This window comes from Thunnus maccoyii, chromosome 22 (genome assembly GCF_910596095.1).
Source record: "Thunnus maccoyii chromosome 22, fThuMac1.1, whole genome shotgun sequence".
Taxonomy (NCBI): domain Eukaryota; kingdom Metazoa; phylum Chordata; class Actinopteri; order Scombriformes; family Scombridae; genus Thunnus; species Thunnus maccoyii.
The window spans coordinates 12,959,081-12,973,951 of record NC_056554.1 but is presented as its reverse complement, the minus strand read 5'-3'; the positions used below and the strand labels follow the sequence as shown (position 1 = coordinate 12,973,951).

At 42.2% G+C, this 14,871-nt stretch overlaps 3 protein-coding genes across 3 annotated transcripts; 2 read left to right on the top strand and 1 right to left on the bottom strand.

Moving 5' to 3' along the window:
- Positions 1 to 495: 495 nt before the first annotated feature.
- On the bottom strand, positions 496 to 4,869 carry LOC121888935. Its single transcript, XM_042400545.1, has 19 exons — positions 4,721 to 4,869; positions 4,576 to 4,631; positions 4,404 to 4,493; positions 4,052 to 4,179; positions 3,772 to 3,912; positions 3,628 to 3,699; positions 3,351 to 3,521; positions 3,163 to 3,259; positions 2,877 to 3,091; positions 2,577 to 2,727; positions 2,299 to 2,507; positions 2,073 to 2,190; positions 1,785 to 1,990; positions 1,574 to 1,691; positions 1,328 to 1,500; positions 1,110 to 1,207; positions 907 to 1,025; positions 669 to 824; positions 496 to 595 (listed from the first exon to the last, which is right to left on the bottom strand). The coding sequence occupies exons 1-19, from the start codon at positions 4,741 to 4,743 to the stop codon at positions 549 to 551; spliced, it is 2,388 nt and encodes a 795-aa protein (XP_042256479.1). The 5' UTR covers positions 4,744 to 4,869; the 3' UTR covers positions 496 to 548.
- Positions 4,870 to 5,021: 152 nt separating this feature from the next.
- LOC121888936 lies at positions 5,022 to 9,863 on the top strand. The gene is made up of 18 exons (XM_042400546.1): positions 5,022 to 5,192; positions 5,280 to 5,335; positions 5,417 to 5,506; positions 5,777 to 5,904; positions 6,054 to 6,194; positions 6,267 to 6,335; positions 6,414 to 6,584; positions 6,676 to 6,772; positions 6,844 to 7,052; positions 7,619 to 7,978; positions 8,086 to 8,203; positions 8,286 to 8,491; positions 8,584 to 8,701; positions 8,779 to 8,951; positions 9,106 to 9,197; positions 9,307 to 9,425; positions 9,513 to 9,665; positions 9,756 to 9,863. Exons 1-18 carry the CDS (start codon positions 5,170 to 5,172, stop codon positions 9,800 to 9,802), a joined length of 2,370 nt encoding a protein of 789 aa, XP_042256480.1. The 5' UTR covers positions 5,022 to 5,169; the 3' UTR covers positions 9,803 to 9,863.
- Positions 9,864 to 11,157: 1,294 nt separating this feature from the next.
- On the top strand, positions 11,158 to 14,687 carry LOC121889009. The gene is made up of 4 exons (XM_042400690.1): positions 11,158 to 11,300; positions 11,388 to 11,508; positions 11,638 to 11,726; positions 13,759 to 14,687. The coding sequence occupies exons 1-4, from the start codon at positions 11,274 to 11,276 to the stop codon at positions 14,563 to 14,565; spliced, it is 1,044 nt and encodes a 347-aa protein (XP_042256624.1). The 5' UTR covers positions 11,158 to 11,273; the 3' UTR covers positions 14,566 to 14,687.
- The last annotated feature ends 184 nt before the right edge of the window (positions 14,688 to 14,871 follow it).

Sequence of the window (14,871 nt, the reverse complement as noted above, 5' to 3'; positions counted from 1 at the left end):
GAGCTTCAGTTACAAAGACTGCTCAACTGGCTAATGTCACGAACAGTCTATTGACAGTTACATAGAGAGGGATATTATAGTAGGGTTGCAGTGCATAAACCCCTCATTAAAGATAATTGCACATGAGATTTGTTGCAGAGTAGTGCAAAAACTGTAGGCACTGGCCTACAGAGATGTGGAAATAAGTGATATGGTCAGATGAGTCATCCTTCATATTTTCGACAAGTGGGCAAGTGCATGTGTGGTGGTCACCAAGAGAACAGTACAGGTCTGAATGCTTGACCCTACAGGGAGGGGATCCAGTGACTTATGCATTGGGCATTTTGCTGGCATGGTTTGGATCCACTTGTCCCCTTAGAGGAAAGTGTTACTGCAAGTCAATTTAAAAAAATAAAAATAAAAGAATCATGCTTTCTGTGAGTGATATCAGCTACTCAACCTAGAACTCAAGGGGGTTTGTTCATGTAGTGTTGGTTCAAATATAAGACAAGTCTGTTCATTTTAAAGACAACTTTAATTACATTCATTTAAAACCGTGTCATATTCCTTCAATATGAGGCAGTATTTACTTTGACTTGTGATGATCCTTTAGCTCCTGTGAAGAGAAAAAAAAAGTTTTGACATCTTTCTGTCAATTTTGACAAAGTCTTAACTGATTAAGTACTGACCTTTCTTTGAGAGATTCTTTAGAAAGCTGGATACTTTGATGTACTGAGCAGGAGCGTAATACCCAGGTCGTATAGAGACAGGTCTTCTGGTGCGTCTGGTAGTGGACACTGGTGTTTGAAGCACTGTAGTGGGCTCAACAGTGGGACTCTGTGGACCTAGATCATAATGACCAGACAGATTGTCAGCGTGAGACTTGAGTTACATGGGTTCATGTATTTGGACCATTAAACCACCTACCTTCAGCGGGGCGCGCAGAATGCAAAATGCGGCCAACACCGGCTGTGTCAGACTCAAACCTGTACACTGAGAAGAGGCGATAGAGCCCAGCTAGAGGATACGTACACTGTATAGTCACCCTGCAACAGAAGAGGAAATAATATTTGCCATATGTCTAGTTCAGGAGGGGTAAATAACCACAAGGGCTGGTTGAAGATACACACCTGTCAGTGCCAGCGCTGGGATCTGATGGATTTTTCACAGCACGGAACTTCTTGCTGAAGAAAATCTCGTTCTCATAGGTCACATACTCCCTTCCAAGCTGGAGAGAAAAAACACATTCCAGGTGCGACCACATCCACGTTGCCAGGTGTAAATGTATTTTAAGTGGAATTCAGTGTTTATACTGGTGAAACGATTCATTAGTTAAGAGTGGTATTACCTTGACTATGGATCCACAGCTGTTGAGTGGAAAAGAGAAGAGCGCCCTGGTGCTGTCGGCCTCTTTGGGTCCACAGTATTTGTCTACGAGGTTGGCTCTAGCAGGGATCCCTCCACTTGGGACGGCCAGAGACAAGTCAGCCACCACAGTCATCCTCCCGTCAGTCGAACACACTAAAGAAAGCATTTTACATGTGTCAGCTATACCAAAGACTTGATCCACCCTTCTAGTAAAGACAGTTCTTACCAATGAGTTCATTAGTCGTGAATGGACAAGTCTTGACAGCAGAAATCTGGACCTCTGATGTTTCATGATCCCGCACAAGGATCTCAAAAGTGCCAGAAAATCCCTTCAGAGTGAAGTCCTACAAAAAGACACCGATCAGTTATTGATTTCAATCTTATCTATTAGTATCTTACAGAGTTGACACTTCCAGTAACTCATTTCCTCATCTTACCTTGTACTCATAGCCTTGAGTGAAGAGCGGCACTTTGAGCAGCAGACTCTGGCTATCATTGCTCATGATGTAGCCGTGCTGCGCTGCCAGCTCTGATGTGAGAGGGTCTGAGCCGATGCTGATGTCCCACAGGTAGTCAAAAGGCCGGTGGTCCAGTCTGAAGCTGATCCCAGTCTCAGAACAGACAGCGTCGAAGGTTGGAGGAGCTGTCAAATACAGAGCAATGAGTAACTCTGCTCCATGCACAAACAGGATTGATCAAATCTTGATTTAAGGTTAGTGACTTACAGACGTCTGTTAATGTCATGACTGATGTGAGGTGGTAAAAAGGCTCATTCTCAGGCTGAACGGTCAATGTGTAGTTGATGTTCAACTGATGCTGCATAGCTGCATCTTCTTTGGAGAACTAGAAGACAGGAAATATAGATCCTACTGAGCAAAGCAGGATGAAGTTACCATGTATAAACCAGAATGACCTGAGAGCACAACTCAAATAATTCAAAAAGACCTTTACCTGCTGTATGACGACAGGATCATCAAAAGGCACCTTCAGAGTGTAGCCATGGGTGTTGTTGGGTTGAACCACTTTTGAGATGGTGTAGGTGCTTGTATTTGTAAGTGGCAGTGTACATTCATGTCCATTCAGCTGAACAGCAACCAATTCAACATCTTCAGGGACATCTCCGAGGTAGACGGTGAACATGTGTTCCTCAACCACTGTTTCTGAAATAAGAAAAATCAGTTGAGATTATGTTACATTAACTTGGCAAAGTGGGTTGTAACTAGACCTACTGTTTTCAGTAAAAACAGGGCGTGGCAGCAGGGGAGTGGTCAGTATCCTGTGAAAGCGGAGTCTGGTGTCTACGTGATCCTCATTCGCTGAGATTTGCTCCAAGTAGAGAATAAAGATGTAGTACTCGTAGAGGTCGCCAGCCACAAAGCTCTGAAAAAGATCAGGTTTATTAAGCCCAAGTACTGTGTGCTTCCAGAACAAAAAGTACATGATTGTTTATACATCTCCTGTAAATGTATTCCTGATGCATATTGAGTTTTCCAAGACTGCAGTCTTTACCGGCAGCAGAGCCTTCTCACCTTCCTGTATCCTCCTTCAGCGTTATAGGGGATGCTGATCTGGACTGTGCTGTTGTGCTTCTCCACAATGTAGCCTCTCTCCTCTGCAACCGGCTCCTCGACAAGTTCACCAACAACTCCGATGTTAACCTGCGTGTCATGTAGATCAGACACCAGCGGGTGCAGGACCTCGGGAGTCTCCCACATCATGTATCCATCATCATATGATCCTTCGTCTGTTAAGAGAATATTACTACATCTTAACCTGTTCATAGTAAACTGCAGCAAGTTAGATTGTAATACTGACGCATTGAGCAAGCAGCCACCAGGTCGACCATGAGGACAACCCAGCTTTGTCTGGAGAACAGAGTTGCATGGACCACCTCTACTGGCACACCATTCACCTGGAGAGAGACTCAAAATCAAAGCCTGCTTTTGACTAAATGCTTTTACATTGAAGGCATTTGTCCTTCAAGTTCTGCATCAGTGGTTTACCGTAGTGCTGAATGAGTCAGGTTGTCCATACGGCGTACGAAATACAAGCCTTCCATCTGTCAGGTCAAATGCATAGTGCTTTTCATGAGCTTCAGTTAGGTTCATGGGCATCAGCTCCTGCTCTTCTTTCTGGAACATCACCTGCCAATCTGAAGTGGCTGAAGCGTAGGCCTGGAAAGAGTACACAGGATATTGACATTTAAAACAGCAATTGTATATGCTTAAAGTGAATATACGTCACATTTTCCAGTTCTCTAGAAGGCAAGATTGACCACACAGTTTGGACAGCAGCATCCCAGTCATCTTTCTTTGTCCCGGTTGGACAGGCAACGTCACTCCTCACAGACACCTGCAAAGAAATCAGAGTTAGCGAGCATCTGAAACCAGTCTCAGTAAAATGTTAAGATGTAACCCTGCATACCTCCATGTAGTTGACCTCACAGGTAACCTCTCTGGTAGACCAGGGGAGAGATGGAGAACAGGTCTTGTTCAAAGAATAAGTGGCCTTCTGTCCTTCATGAGTTGCAAGCAGGTTGAAGTTGAATGTGAACACTTCATCATCCTGGAAGACAGAAGAATTGATGTTGTATCAGACAAGTGAGAATTGCAACCACAGAGGGCTGTAGTGTTTTGTTTCTCACCAGTCATTTAGTTTGTGTAGATATATTCAAAAACTCTTATATGCCACTTCCCTTACATACCTCGTTGTCAGTGTGACAGCTGAAGTAAGAGGCTCGGAGCTCCACTTGCCCCTTTAGATAGCAAACACTGACACTGTAGCCACACTCTGCTGCATACTGCTCAGTGATGGGGTACACGCCTGTCTCATCTAGAAGATATGTCACAGTAGAGTCTCAACATGTTTCAACATTTATCCCAAACATTGTTTTTGCATCCCTTATTTGGCGAAATGCTTTGTGTTTCTTTCAGGTCTGCTGGATGTAGCTGGAGCAGAAATATAGCAAGTAAGTGTGCACTTTCAACTACACTGATGAATTCCTAGTTGTCAGTGTAGTGACAGATTGGTGATTGATGAAGCTGTGCAGGACTTACCAACAGCCTCAAAGTGAGGTTCATCCCCAGTGAACGAGAGATCAACAGCTATCATGAAGTAACGCTCACGACACTCCATATGAAGAACTCCTAAAATGATGAACAAGTTCAGGTTTGCCTGGGTTATAATTATTGCATGTGTGTGTGTTTAAGCAGACATTTTGATTCTTACCATCAGGAAAATTATCACATTTTGCAGTAACCAACACTGACACAAGTAAGGTCACACTGCAAGACAAAAGTATATATATAAAAATCACAAGCAAGATAGCTGCACCAACACTAATCACTTGTAAATTACCCTCAAAACATCTTACCCAAGGTAAACCCCAAAAGCCATAGCCACTGATGTGTTGGCAGTGTCTAAAGCTAGCCTGACTGCTAGCAAACTACACCTGCTACCCAACACAAGCTGAGGTGAACCACTTGCTTGGTATATCCTGGCCAAACTGGCACCACATTATGATGTCTGCTACAACAGCTTTTATAAGTTCAGTTCTTCACTGACCAATCAGAGGCCCTCAGGTGTTACACATGTGTGTGACTCATTAGCAATCAGTTGCAGCTGATGAGGTTAGAATTGTCCTCCTTTCCACCCTCATGGATCAAGAACTTGACTTATAAAAGCTGCTGTAGGAGACAGCACAGTGCTGCCAGTTTGGCCAGGATATACCAAGCTAGTGGTTTGTCTTAGCTTGTGTTGGTTAGCAAGTGTAGTTTGCTAGCGTTCAGGCTAGCGTTAGACACTGCCAACACATCAGTGGCTATGGCTTTTGGGTTTTACATCGGGTAAGGCGTTTTGGGGGTAACTTAAAAACCTTTAGGATTGGTGCAGCTATCTTGTTTGTGATTTTTATATATACTTTTGTCTTGCAGTGTGACCTTACTCCTGTCAGTGTTGGCAACTGCAAAATGTGATTATATTCCTGATGGTAAGAATTAAAATATTTCCTTAAACACACACCTGCATTAATTAGCATCCAGGCAAACATAAACTTGTTTGTTAATTTCAGGAGTTCTTCATATGGAGTGTCGTGATCGTTACTTCATGATAGCTGTTGATCTCTCGTTCACTGGGGATGAACCTCACTTTGAGGCTGTTGGTAAGTCATGCACAGCTTCAATATGCTGTTATATAAATGTTTTCACTATCTAAAGCAAGGTTAAACATTTGACATGTGGAACTAAAGTATTTTTGTCTAACCATATTCCACATGATTACACTGACAAGCATCCCTTCAATCAAGCAAATATTCTCCTTTTGTCATCTTGCTTTTTCAGCTCAGTTTAGTCCCGTTACAGCACTAACTGTACTCTTCACAAGCAGGTTTGGAATAAATTGAACTACATAACTAACGTGACTTCTCTTCCAGATAGAACAGGTGCGTACCCCGTCACTGAGCAGTATGCAGTAAAGTGTGGCTATAGTGTCAGTGTTCTCCCTCAACCGGGTCATGTGGAGCTCCGAGCCTCTTACTTCAGCTGCCACACTGACAACAAAGTATGTACAAGTGGTGTATATAAAACATGAATGAAATAAGAAAATATACCTTCACAAACTAAATGATTGTGGGGATGAACAAACACTACAGTTATCTGGGGTTGCAATTCTGACTTGTCTGATACAACATCAATTCTTCTGTCTTCCAGGATGATGAAGTGTTCACATTCAACTTCAACCTGCTTGCAACCCATGAAGGGCAGAAGGCCACTTATTCTTTGAACAAGACCTGTTCTCCATCTCTCCCCTGGTCTCCCAGAGAGGTTACCTGTGAGGTCAACTACATGGAGGTAAGCTTGGGTCCATCTTGTATAATGAAATAGATCGATTTCAGATGTTTATAAGTTCTGGCGTCTCTGCAGGTGTCTGTGAGGAGTGAAGTCACCTGTCCAACTGGGACAAAGAAAGATGACTGGAATACTCTTAAACCTGTATGTGTCAAATCACAATTGAATGAATTTCTCACTTTTTGCATAGCTACTTTTTAAAGACTTTAAATTTCTGTCCAGGCTCATAGCTCCACCACATCAGATTGGCAGGTGATGTTCCAGAGGGCAGAAGAGCAGTTACCACCAATGAACCTCTCTGAAGCTCGCAAGCAGGGCAACGTGTTTGACCTGACAGATGGAAGGCTTGTATTTCGTACGCCGTATGGACAACCTGACTCATTCAGCACTACGGTACACCACTGACGCAGAACTTGGAGCACAAATGCCTTCAATGTAAAAGCATTTAGTCAAAAGCAGGCTTTAATTTTGAGTCTCTTTCCAGGTGAATGGTGTGCCAGTAGAGGTGGTCCATGCAACTCTGTTCTCTAGACAAAGCTGGGTTGTCCTCATGATCGACCTGGTGGCTGCTTGCTCCACGCGTCAGTATTACAATCTAGAACTTGTTTTCACTTCTTAATGGGTGAAGATGTAATTCATCTCTCCTCAACAGATGAAGGGACTTATAATGACAGCGGCTACGTGGTTTTGGACACACCTGAGGCGCTGTACCCTGGTCTTGTTAGCACGCATGTCAATATCGGACTAAATGGTGAACTTATGGAACAGGCGGCTGCAGAGGAGAGAGGCTACATTATGGAGAAGCACAACAGCACAGTCCATATCAGCATCCCCTATAATGCTGAAGGAGGATACAGAAAAGTGAGAAGGTTTAACACAATATGTAGAGAATCTTGAAGGGCAGATACACATGAGCATTTAAATTACAGTGCAGCATCAGAAGCATTCAAACTCTAAAAACTGGGACAAAGTTGTGGAAATAATTAATGGTCACTGGTAGAGAAATTGTTTGGCAGTAAGCTGCAGAAATTCAGAAACCCTTGGCCAGATCCCAGAAAAACCTAAGATGACTGCAAACACTAATTAGATGCTCAACTTGCCAAAACGTTACATAAGTCTAATTAAATGACTCTGAGAGCATCTTGCTTCTATAACAGCCATGTTTCATGTTAACTTTGGATATTGGGGTTGGATTTTAAAACAAGCGCATCCTGGGATACCAGGGGTATGCTGGGAGTGAGGAAACTAGTAGACTAGAATTTCATCACATTAATGCATCAATATTAACATTTGCAGCAGATGAGAATGAGATTCTTGCAAATGGGTGTCATTTTGGATATGTATAGGTGGGAAATTCTTACAGCGGCTAATATGATTTATTTGATTCAGCATGTTTAGCTTGTCAGTAATTCATGTGTCTTCTGCAGAGCTTTGTGACTGGTGACCTCCATGAGTTCTACGTTTTTAATCTCTACTTGGAACAAATCTTGGTGGATGAGGATCATGCAGAGACCAGAGTTCGCTTTCACAGGTCACTGGCCACTCCCCTGCTGCCACGCCTTGTTTTTACTGAAAACAGAACAGTTTTTGAGGAACACATGTTCACCGTCTACCTCGGAGATGTCCCTGAAGATGTTGAGTTGGTTGCTGTTCAGCTGAATGGACATGAATGTACACTGCCACTTACAAATACAAGCACCTACACCATCTCAAAAGTGGTTCAACCCAACAACACCCATGGCTACACTCTGAAGGTGCCTTTTGACGATCCTGTCGTCATACAGCAGGTAAAGGTCTTTGAATTATTTGAGTTGTGTTCTCAGAGGTCATTCTGGTTTATACATGGTAACTTCATCCTGCTTTGCTCAGTCAGGATCTATATTTTCTGTCCTAGTTCTCCAAAGAAGATGCAGCTATGCAGCATCAGTTGAACATCAACTACACATTGACCGTTCAGCCTGAGAATGAGCCTTATTACCACCTCACATCAGTCATGGCATTAACAGACGTCTGTAAGTCACTAACCTTAAATCAAGATTTGATCAATCCTGTTTGTGCATGGAGCAGAGTTACTCATTGCTCTGTATTTGACAGCTCCTCCAACCTTCGACGCTGTCTGTTCTGAGACTGGGATCAGCTTCAGACTGGACCACCGGCCTTTTGACTACCTGTGGGACATCAGCATCGGCTCAGACCCTCTCACATCAGAGCTGGCAGCGCAGCACGGCTACATCATGAGCAATGATAGCCAGAGTCTGCTGCTCAAAGTGCCGCTCTTCACTCAAGGCTATGAGTACAAGGTAAGATGAGGAAATGAGTTACTGGAAGTGTCAACTCTGTAAGATACTAATAGATAAGACTGAGATCAATAACTGATCGGTGTCTTTTGTAGGACTTCACTCTGAAGGGATTTTCTGGCACTTTTGAGATCCTTGTGCGGGATCATGAAACATCAGAGGTCCAGATTTCTGCTGTCAAGACTTGTCCATTCACGACTAATGAACTCATTGGTAAGAACTGTCTTTACTATAAGGGTGGATCAAGTCTTTGGTATAGCTGACTCATGTAAAATGCTTTCTTTCTCTAGTGTGTTCTCCTGACGGGAGGATGACTGTGGTGGCTGACTTGTCTCTGGCCATCCCAAGTGGAGGGATCCCTGCTAGAGCCAACCTCATAGACAAATACTGTGGACCCAAAGAGGCCGACAGCACCAGGGCGCTCTTCTCTTTTCCACTCAACAGCTGTGGATCCATAGTCAAGGTAGTACTAATTTAAACTATTCTCATACTTTAATCTTTCCTGTAGACTTCCCTACTCTGACTGAACAGAGATGACTAATCTGCTGAAGTAATTTATCACTAATCTGAATGTCATATCTACATTTATCACCATATGCACTTTTTCCCGTCCTCAGCTTAACAAGGAAAATGTGACGTATCAAAATGAGATTTTCTACAGCAAGAAGTTCCTCAATAAGAAGGCAGTTTCTGACAACACTATGGAGAGGTGTGTACCTCCACTCCTCCTTTTTTGTGAATTATTTGCCTCCTTCATCAGCTACCAAACTTTTAGTAGTACATAGTATTTTTCTTCAAGTTGTCCACTTCTGTTGCAGGGTGACTATACAGTGTACATATCCTCTGGCCAGGCTCTATCGTCTGTTCTCGGTGTACAGGTTTGAGTCTGATGCAGCCGGTATTGGTCGCATTATCCACACTACGCAGTCCACAGAAGGTACTGTAGGAGGTTCACCAGCTAGATGTGCCCCGTCATCACTCATCATAATGAATGTTAAGCATTTCTGCTGTCTCTGTACTGTAGGTCTGCCTTCCATTGAGCCCACTGCAGCAGTTAAAACTACACCTGCTACCAAAAGACCAACCAGAGGACCTGTCATGATGCGGCCTGCCTTCCACCCACCGGCTCGCTATGTCAGAGTGTCCAAAGTTAATCATCTTCCCTGGGGCATAAAAGGTGGGAACTCTATCATGTACATTTTAAATACTTTTCATGCCAAAAATCTATTTTTTTTTTTTTGTTTAAACCTTTCACATCTCTTTGCAGGAGCTGAAAGATCTTCACAATCCAAAGTAAATGCTGCCTTAATTTGAAGAGCAAATTTTTTTTAAATGTGAAAACTTTGAATGCAATAAAACTGTTTCTTAAAAGCGCTGTAGTTTCTACTTTTTTTAACTTATTTGCATGCTACTGACTTGCTAACACCACATGGACAAATGTAATATACAAGACTGGAGATGACTAAAATGATCTGAGGTTGAGTTGAGCTTCACATTGAGTTAAAGCAGCTTAAGTTCTGGTTGTGTTGTAATGTTTAATGTAAGTGCAGAGACCTGTTAATGCATAGTGGAGCAGCCTATGACCCAATTTCTTTAGATTTTTCAAAAGCAACAATAAGAAATGCCAAGTGCTCACGGTCAAAGTAGTATGCAAAGTGCTCTAGAAGTTAAACTGGTCAACTACAGATAAAGGGAAGCCTCTGGGCTTACTTCAGGCACACTCTCTGAGCCAAGGATGTAGTAGTAGTAGTAAGTTATTACATCCTTGGCTTGGAGAGAGTGTGCCTGAAGTAAGCCCAGAGGCTTCCCTTTTATCTATAGTTAGGCTTTCACTGTCTACCCTGAAGCTTGAGCCTGAATTAATGTCTTGTGGCCAGTATAGACTTGTCTTTTCACAGCAGAGATACTTACTCACAGCTACTTTATTAGGTAAATCTGAGCAATCCAATAAAACAGCTCTGCCATAAATCCTACATTTACAAAGCTTGTACATTTTCAGTCTTTGACATTGTCAAGTGATTCTACCTTTGTTTATTGAGGTGGTGGTGTACTGGAGTGCATTATGTTGAATGGTGTTCCTAATATTTTGTCCACTCCATTAACATACATGAGGGCAAAATATTAGGAACACTATTCAGTATAATGCACTCCAGTACACCACCACTCACTGTGTATGTACACAATTTTTCACAGCAGATATATCAGTTGAACACAGGTGTGATTAAAGTCAATCACATCTGCCTTCCATTATGTTCCAGGCTCCTGGTTTACTGGGACACTTAATGGATCTGAGCAACACCTGTGCCTTTCCAATGATAAGTCAAAATGTCTGCTGTAAAGTCTATTACTAATCAGATTTGGCTTAACTCAAGATCATAACTAAAAGGGAGGAAAATCTACAAGCATGGACATACTTTTGGAGAAGTGAGAATGTGTGAAACTGTGTGGAGTCTGCAAGTATGTCAATATATTGTCTTGTACAGATTTTTTTTGCACACGTCCATATATCTTTGTTGTAATGACATTTAGTTTATCTTTATGCTTCCCTTATGAGTGTATAAATGACAAAACTAAACTTCAACTTATACAGTTGAGTTTGGGACTTTAACATATTAAAACAGATCTTTAAATACTTGCATGTTTTTAAGCCAACCAGCAGGGGGCGTTATATGTCTCTTCCTGCCGCTGACAGGCGTGTTAATTTTTTCCTCTAGACACAAATATGTAAAGTCGGTGTAACTTTTTGATTCTCTTCGTGCTGAGAAGCTAAACAGAAAAGTCAACCATGAACTACAATGAGGAACCTTCACCTGTAAGTTTTCTAAATCACTAAATTTACAAAAGTTGTAAACAAAGTCGACCCTGCACGGTAGTGGTGACAGATTTTCTCCTCAAACAGAGTCCCAGACAGCCAGTCCTGCCTCCCCTCTCCAACAGGACCCTGCACCATCCTTCCTTTCTGCCTCTGTACATGTCTGCAGGTTCTGCACATCATCACAGCAGCTTTAACACCCAAACAGGTGAGTCAGATTCACCTAAATGATCTGTGTTTGTGCTTCATCCAGCTGTGCAGCTTTAATAACTGTGTGTGTGTGTGTGTGTGTGTGTGTGTGTGTGTGTGTGTGTGTGTGTGTCTCTCTCCCCTCCAGTGCTTCCCATCATCCCACCAGAGCTCTTCTACACTGACCCCACCATGCACTGTGGGAGGAGGATCCCCAACACAGTGAGCCAGTTCAGGGTAGGTGTTCGTACTGTAAGACCACATCCAAAAAAGTGCATGAACACAGTCATTCATACATCGACAATCTGACAAATAAACACACTTTGATGAACTGCAATGTTTTAGAGGGATTAGATGATTTTAAGGAAACTTTTGGTCATTTTTCTCCCCACCCAAAAACCTGGGCTCCAGCCAAGATCCACATAAGATCAGGTCTGAAGATGACTCATATCCCAAGATCATGAGTAGAATAAATTGAGTCCTGCACAATAGAAAAACATTTACTTTTGTTTTCAAATGCTACAATTATCTTTATGGCTCTAATCAACCTGCATAGTATTGATAACCGTTTTGTTAGTTACTTTCTGTTACATTATTGTTAAAGATACAGTGATTAGTAGTTTAATCGATTAGTCGATCAACAGAAAATTAATCGCCAACTACTTTAGCAATCAATTAATCATTTTAGTTATTTTCCGAGCATAAATGCCCAATATTCACTGGTTCCAGCTTCTGAAATGTGATGTATTTAATGCTTTTCTTTCTTATATATATGATAGTTACCTAAAAATCTTGTGTTTTGGACTGTTGGTTGAAAAAAATTAGCAATTTGAATACGTTAGCTGTTTGAAACTATACTATTTTCTGACATTTTAAAGGCTAAACGATATAAGGATTAATTTACAAAATAATCTGCAGATTGCAGCCTAGTTGTGATGACTGTAAATGGACAAATTAATGTAAAACATTAGAAATATAAAATAGGTACGTCAGTAAGATTAAACCGCACAGAGTAATCAAATTTAATCTGAAATGCAGCTGCATGCAGAGGTCTCTCTCTCTGCAGTCAGAGCAGGATTTCACCTCAGCATCGTTTCAGATACTGATGCGTCCTGATGTGACACATTCAGTTCAAAAGTGGATCCAAATTATGAGAACGTAGCCCAGGCTGAGATGATAAGGGAGGATCTACGTGGGGTTCCCTGGTCCCTGGTCCAGCTTGCCCTTTGTGCTCTGTGGATGAGGGGGAGTAGAGCTTATGGAAGGGCTCAGACAGACGAAGACGTTTAATAAGATTGGATCAGTCCTGTCAGACAGAGTTAAGACCCTGACCAGGGGGGCGGGTGGGAGGAAATTGAGACCAAAAGCAAAGAAGGAGGTGGTGTGTTCCAGCAGTCAGGACACAGCGACAGCTCTCCACTTTTCATTATCAAAGACTTGTGATTGTATTTTGTAAAAGCATCAAAATCCTTTAACTTATTGGACAGTACAGAAGATTACAGGACAATAACAGGAAGTGGGGAGTGGGAATGAAAGAGTGAGAACTGTGTAACAATTATAAAAAAAATGCACTCCTGTTAATGTAAATATTGCCGTGTAGAGTAGGATGACCTTGTTATGTCACTGTGGTTGGGATATAGAAACTGACAGTTTAATGTGTTTTAAAGTTGCAGAAGACATTTTGTGAATGATTATTTACATTATCGATTAATCGTTTTCTTGACTAATCATGACCAATAAAATGTAAGAAAATAGTGAAAAATTATCCTCACAATTTCCCAGAGTCAAAGGAGATGTCTTCAAGATGTCTTGTTTTGTCCAAAACTCAAAATCATTCAGTTTACATCATGTATGACAAATAAAAACAGGAAAGTTTTGGCATTTTTGCCAAAAAAACCCCAAAAAACTAAACTAAATTCGATTATCAAAATAATTACTGATTAGTTCTGTCCATCAACTAATCAATTAATCAACTAGTTGTTGCAGCTCTAAAATGTATCATTTTAAACGAGGTAAATCACACAGTGGTGTTGACACTGAACTCATCCCCGCTGACTATAATCCCACAGATTCACTGTTTTTGGTCAGGTGACACTTTCCTGCCATTTTTTGAAGCGAAACATCAGAAATTCTGAATAAAATCTTAACTCCATCCTAAAAGCAGTGATTACGTTTGATCATTTGTGTCTTTGTGACCCTCTTTGGTATAAAAACAAATCATTTTTACATTTTAACACTTTTATTAAAACCTGTTGTTTCTTTCCATCAGTCCTTTGATCGTTTCCAGCTCAACACTCCACCACCGGTTATGTCCGCCTCCTTGGCTCCACCAAACCGTCCGGACCCGTTCAGATCTGGGACACACTCCATCAGAGACTTGGGCAGCGGCACCTGGAGAATCCACATCATCCACCCGACAACGCAGCCAAGCTGGGTGGTCCTCCAGCTCACCCAGGATGAGGACCAGGCCATCACTAACCTCCTAAAACTGCACCACCATGAGCCTTTACAGAGAGATGAGACCCTTACTGCTCTGCACATGGACTCCTCCGGTCTTTCAGAGCCACTAGTGGACAACATGGACACCAGCTCATTGTGTAGTCCCTCTGAATGTACAGACCCCACCTTAGCTGAGGAATTAGACGACCCTTTCTACAGCGATCCGCAACATCCGATGGAGGCTGGTTTGATGAGTCAGGTACAACAGGAAAGACGTTGGTCCGATGTGGAGCTTGAGGCAGCCGACACACTCTTGAGTCGCTTTAGCCTGACGGAGGAGGACAAGCTCAGGGCTCAAACCCAACAAGGATCTGAGGCGTTAATACCCGCTCGTCCTACTCAAAACCACGTCGGCTACGTTGGCTTTAGTCGTGTCAGGGAGGATGGAGGATGGACGGAGGTTACGTCTGTTGAAGGCAGGAATACAGATGACATTCCTAAGGAGTATCCGGCGTCGTCTTCGCTGGTAACGAGCGGATCGAGTGTCTTTGGAGATTTGTCAGGAGTGAAGGATCGAAAGCTCTCAGATTCAGAGGGAGATGCTGTACGTGGACTCCTGAGCCTCGGGGACATGTGAGCTTTAGATATCGTGCCGTGATGGTCTTAAAACTTTTAAGTCTGCATGTTTGTGTTTTTAAGGGACTCGACTACATTTTCCACATTATGGAAATAAGTATTTGCTTTTGCACTGGTTGCTGTAAAAATAAAGAAGTTTGTTGCCCTTAAATATACCTCCGAACCCCTTATTTTTCTAGGATGAGAATTTATTTCCCACTTGAAAAGAAAAACACTTATTTTTTCATGTCTACCTTTGAGTATTTCACATTCGCCTTGTGTTTTTCTCCCTTGTTACCGTACCTAGCTACAAAGACACACGTTGTTG

Excerpts from the sequence above, each read along its gene's own strand:
- LOC121888935 (XM_042400545.1), bottom strand. The coding sequence starts at position 4,743 with ATGGCTTTTGGGGTTTACCTTGG. Across the intron at positions 3,260-3,350 it reads CTGACTCATTCAGCACTACG|GTGAATGGTGTGCCAGTAGA; the intron begins GTAAACCACTGA and ends GTCTCTCTCCAG. Across the intron at positions 3,092-3,162 it reads GGTGGCTGCTTGCTCAATGC|ACGAAGGATCATATGATGAT; the intron begins GTCAGTATTACA and ends TTCTCTTAACAG.
- LOC121888936 (XM_042400546.1), top strand. The coding sequence starts at position 5,170 with ATGGCTTTTGGGTTTTACATCGG. Across the intron at positions 7,053-7,618 it reads CTGAAGGAGGATACAGAAAA|AGCTTTGTGACTGGTGACCT; the intron begins GTGAGAAGGTTT and ends TGTCTTCTGCAG. Across the intron at positions 7,979-8,085 it reads ATCCTGTCGTCATACAGCAG|TTCTCCAAAGAAGATGCAGC; the intron begins GTAAAGGTCTTT and ends TTTCTGTCCTAG.
- LOC121889009 (XM_042400690.1), top strand. The coding sequence starts at position 11,274 with ATGAACTACAATGAGGAACCTTCACCT. Across the intron at positions 11,301-11,387 it reads ACAATGAGGAACCTTCACCT|AGTCCCAGACAGCCAGTCCT; the intron begins GTAAGTTTTCTA and ends CTCCTCAAACAG. Across the intron at positions 11,509-11,637 it reads CAGCTTTAACACCCAAACAG|TGCTTCCCATCATCCCACCA; the intron begins GTGAGTCAGATT and ends TCTCCCCTCCAG.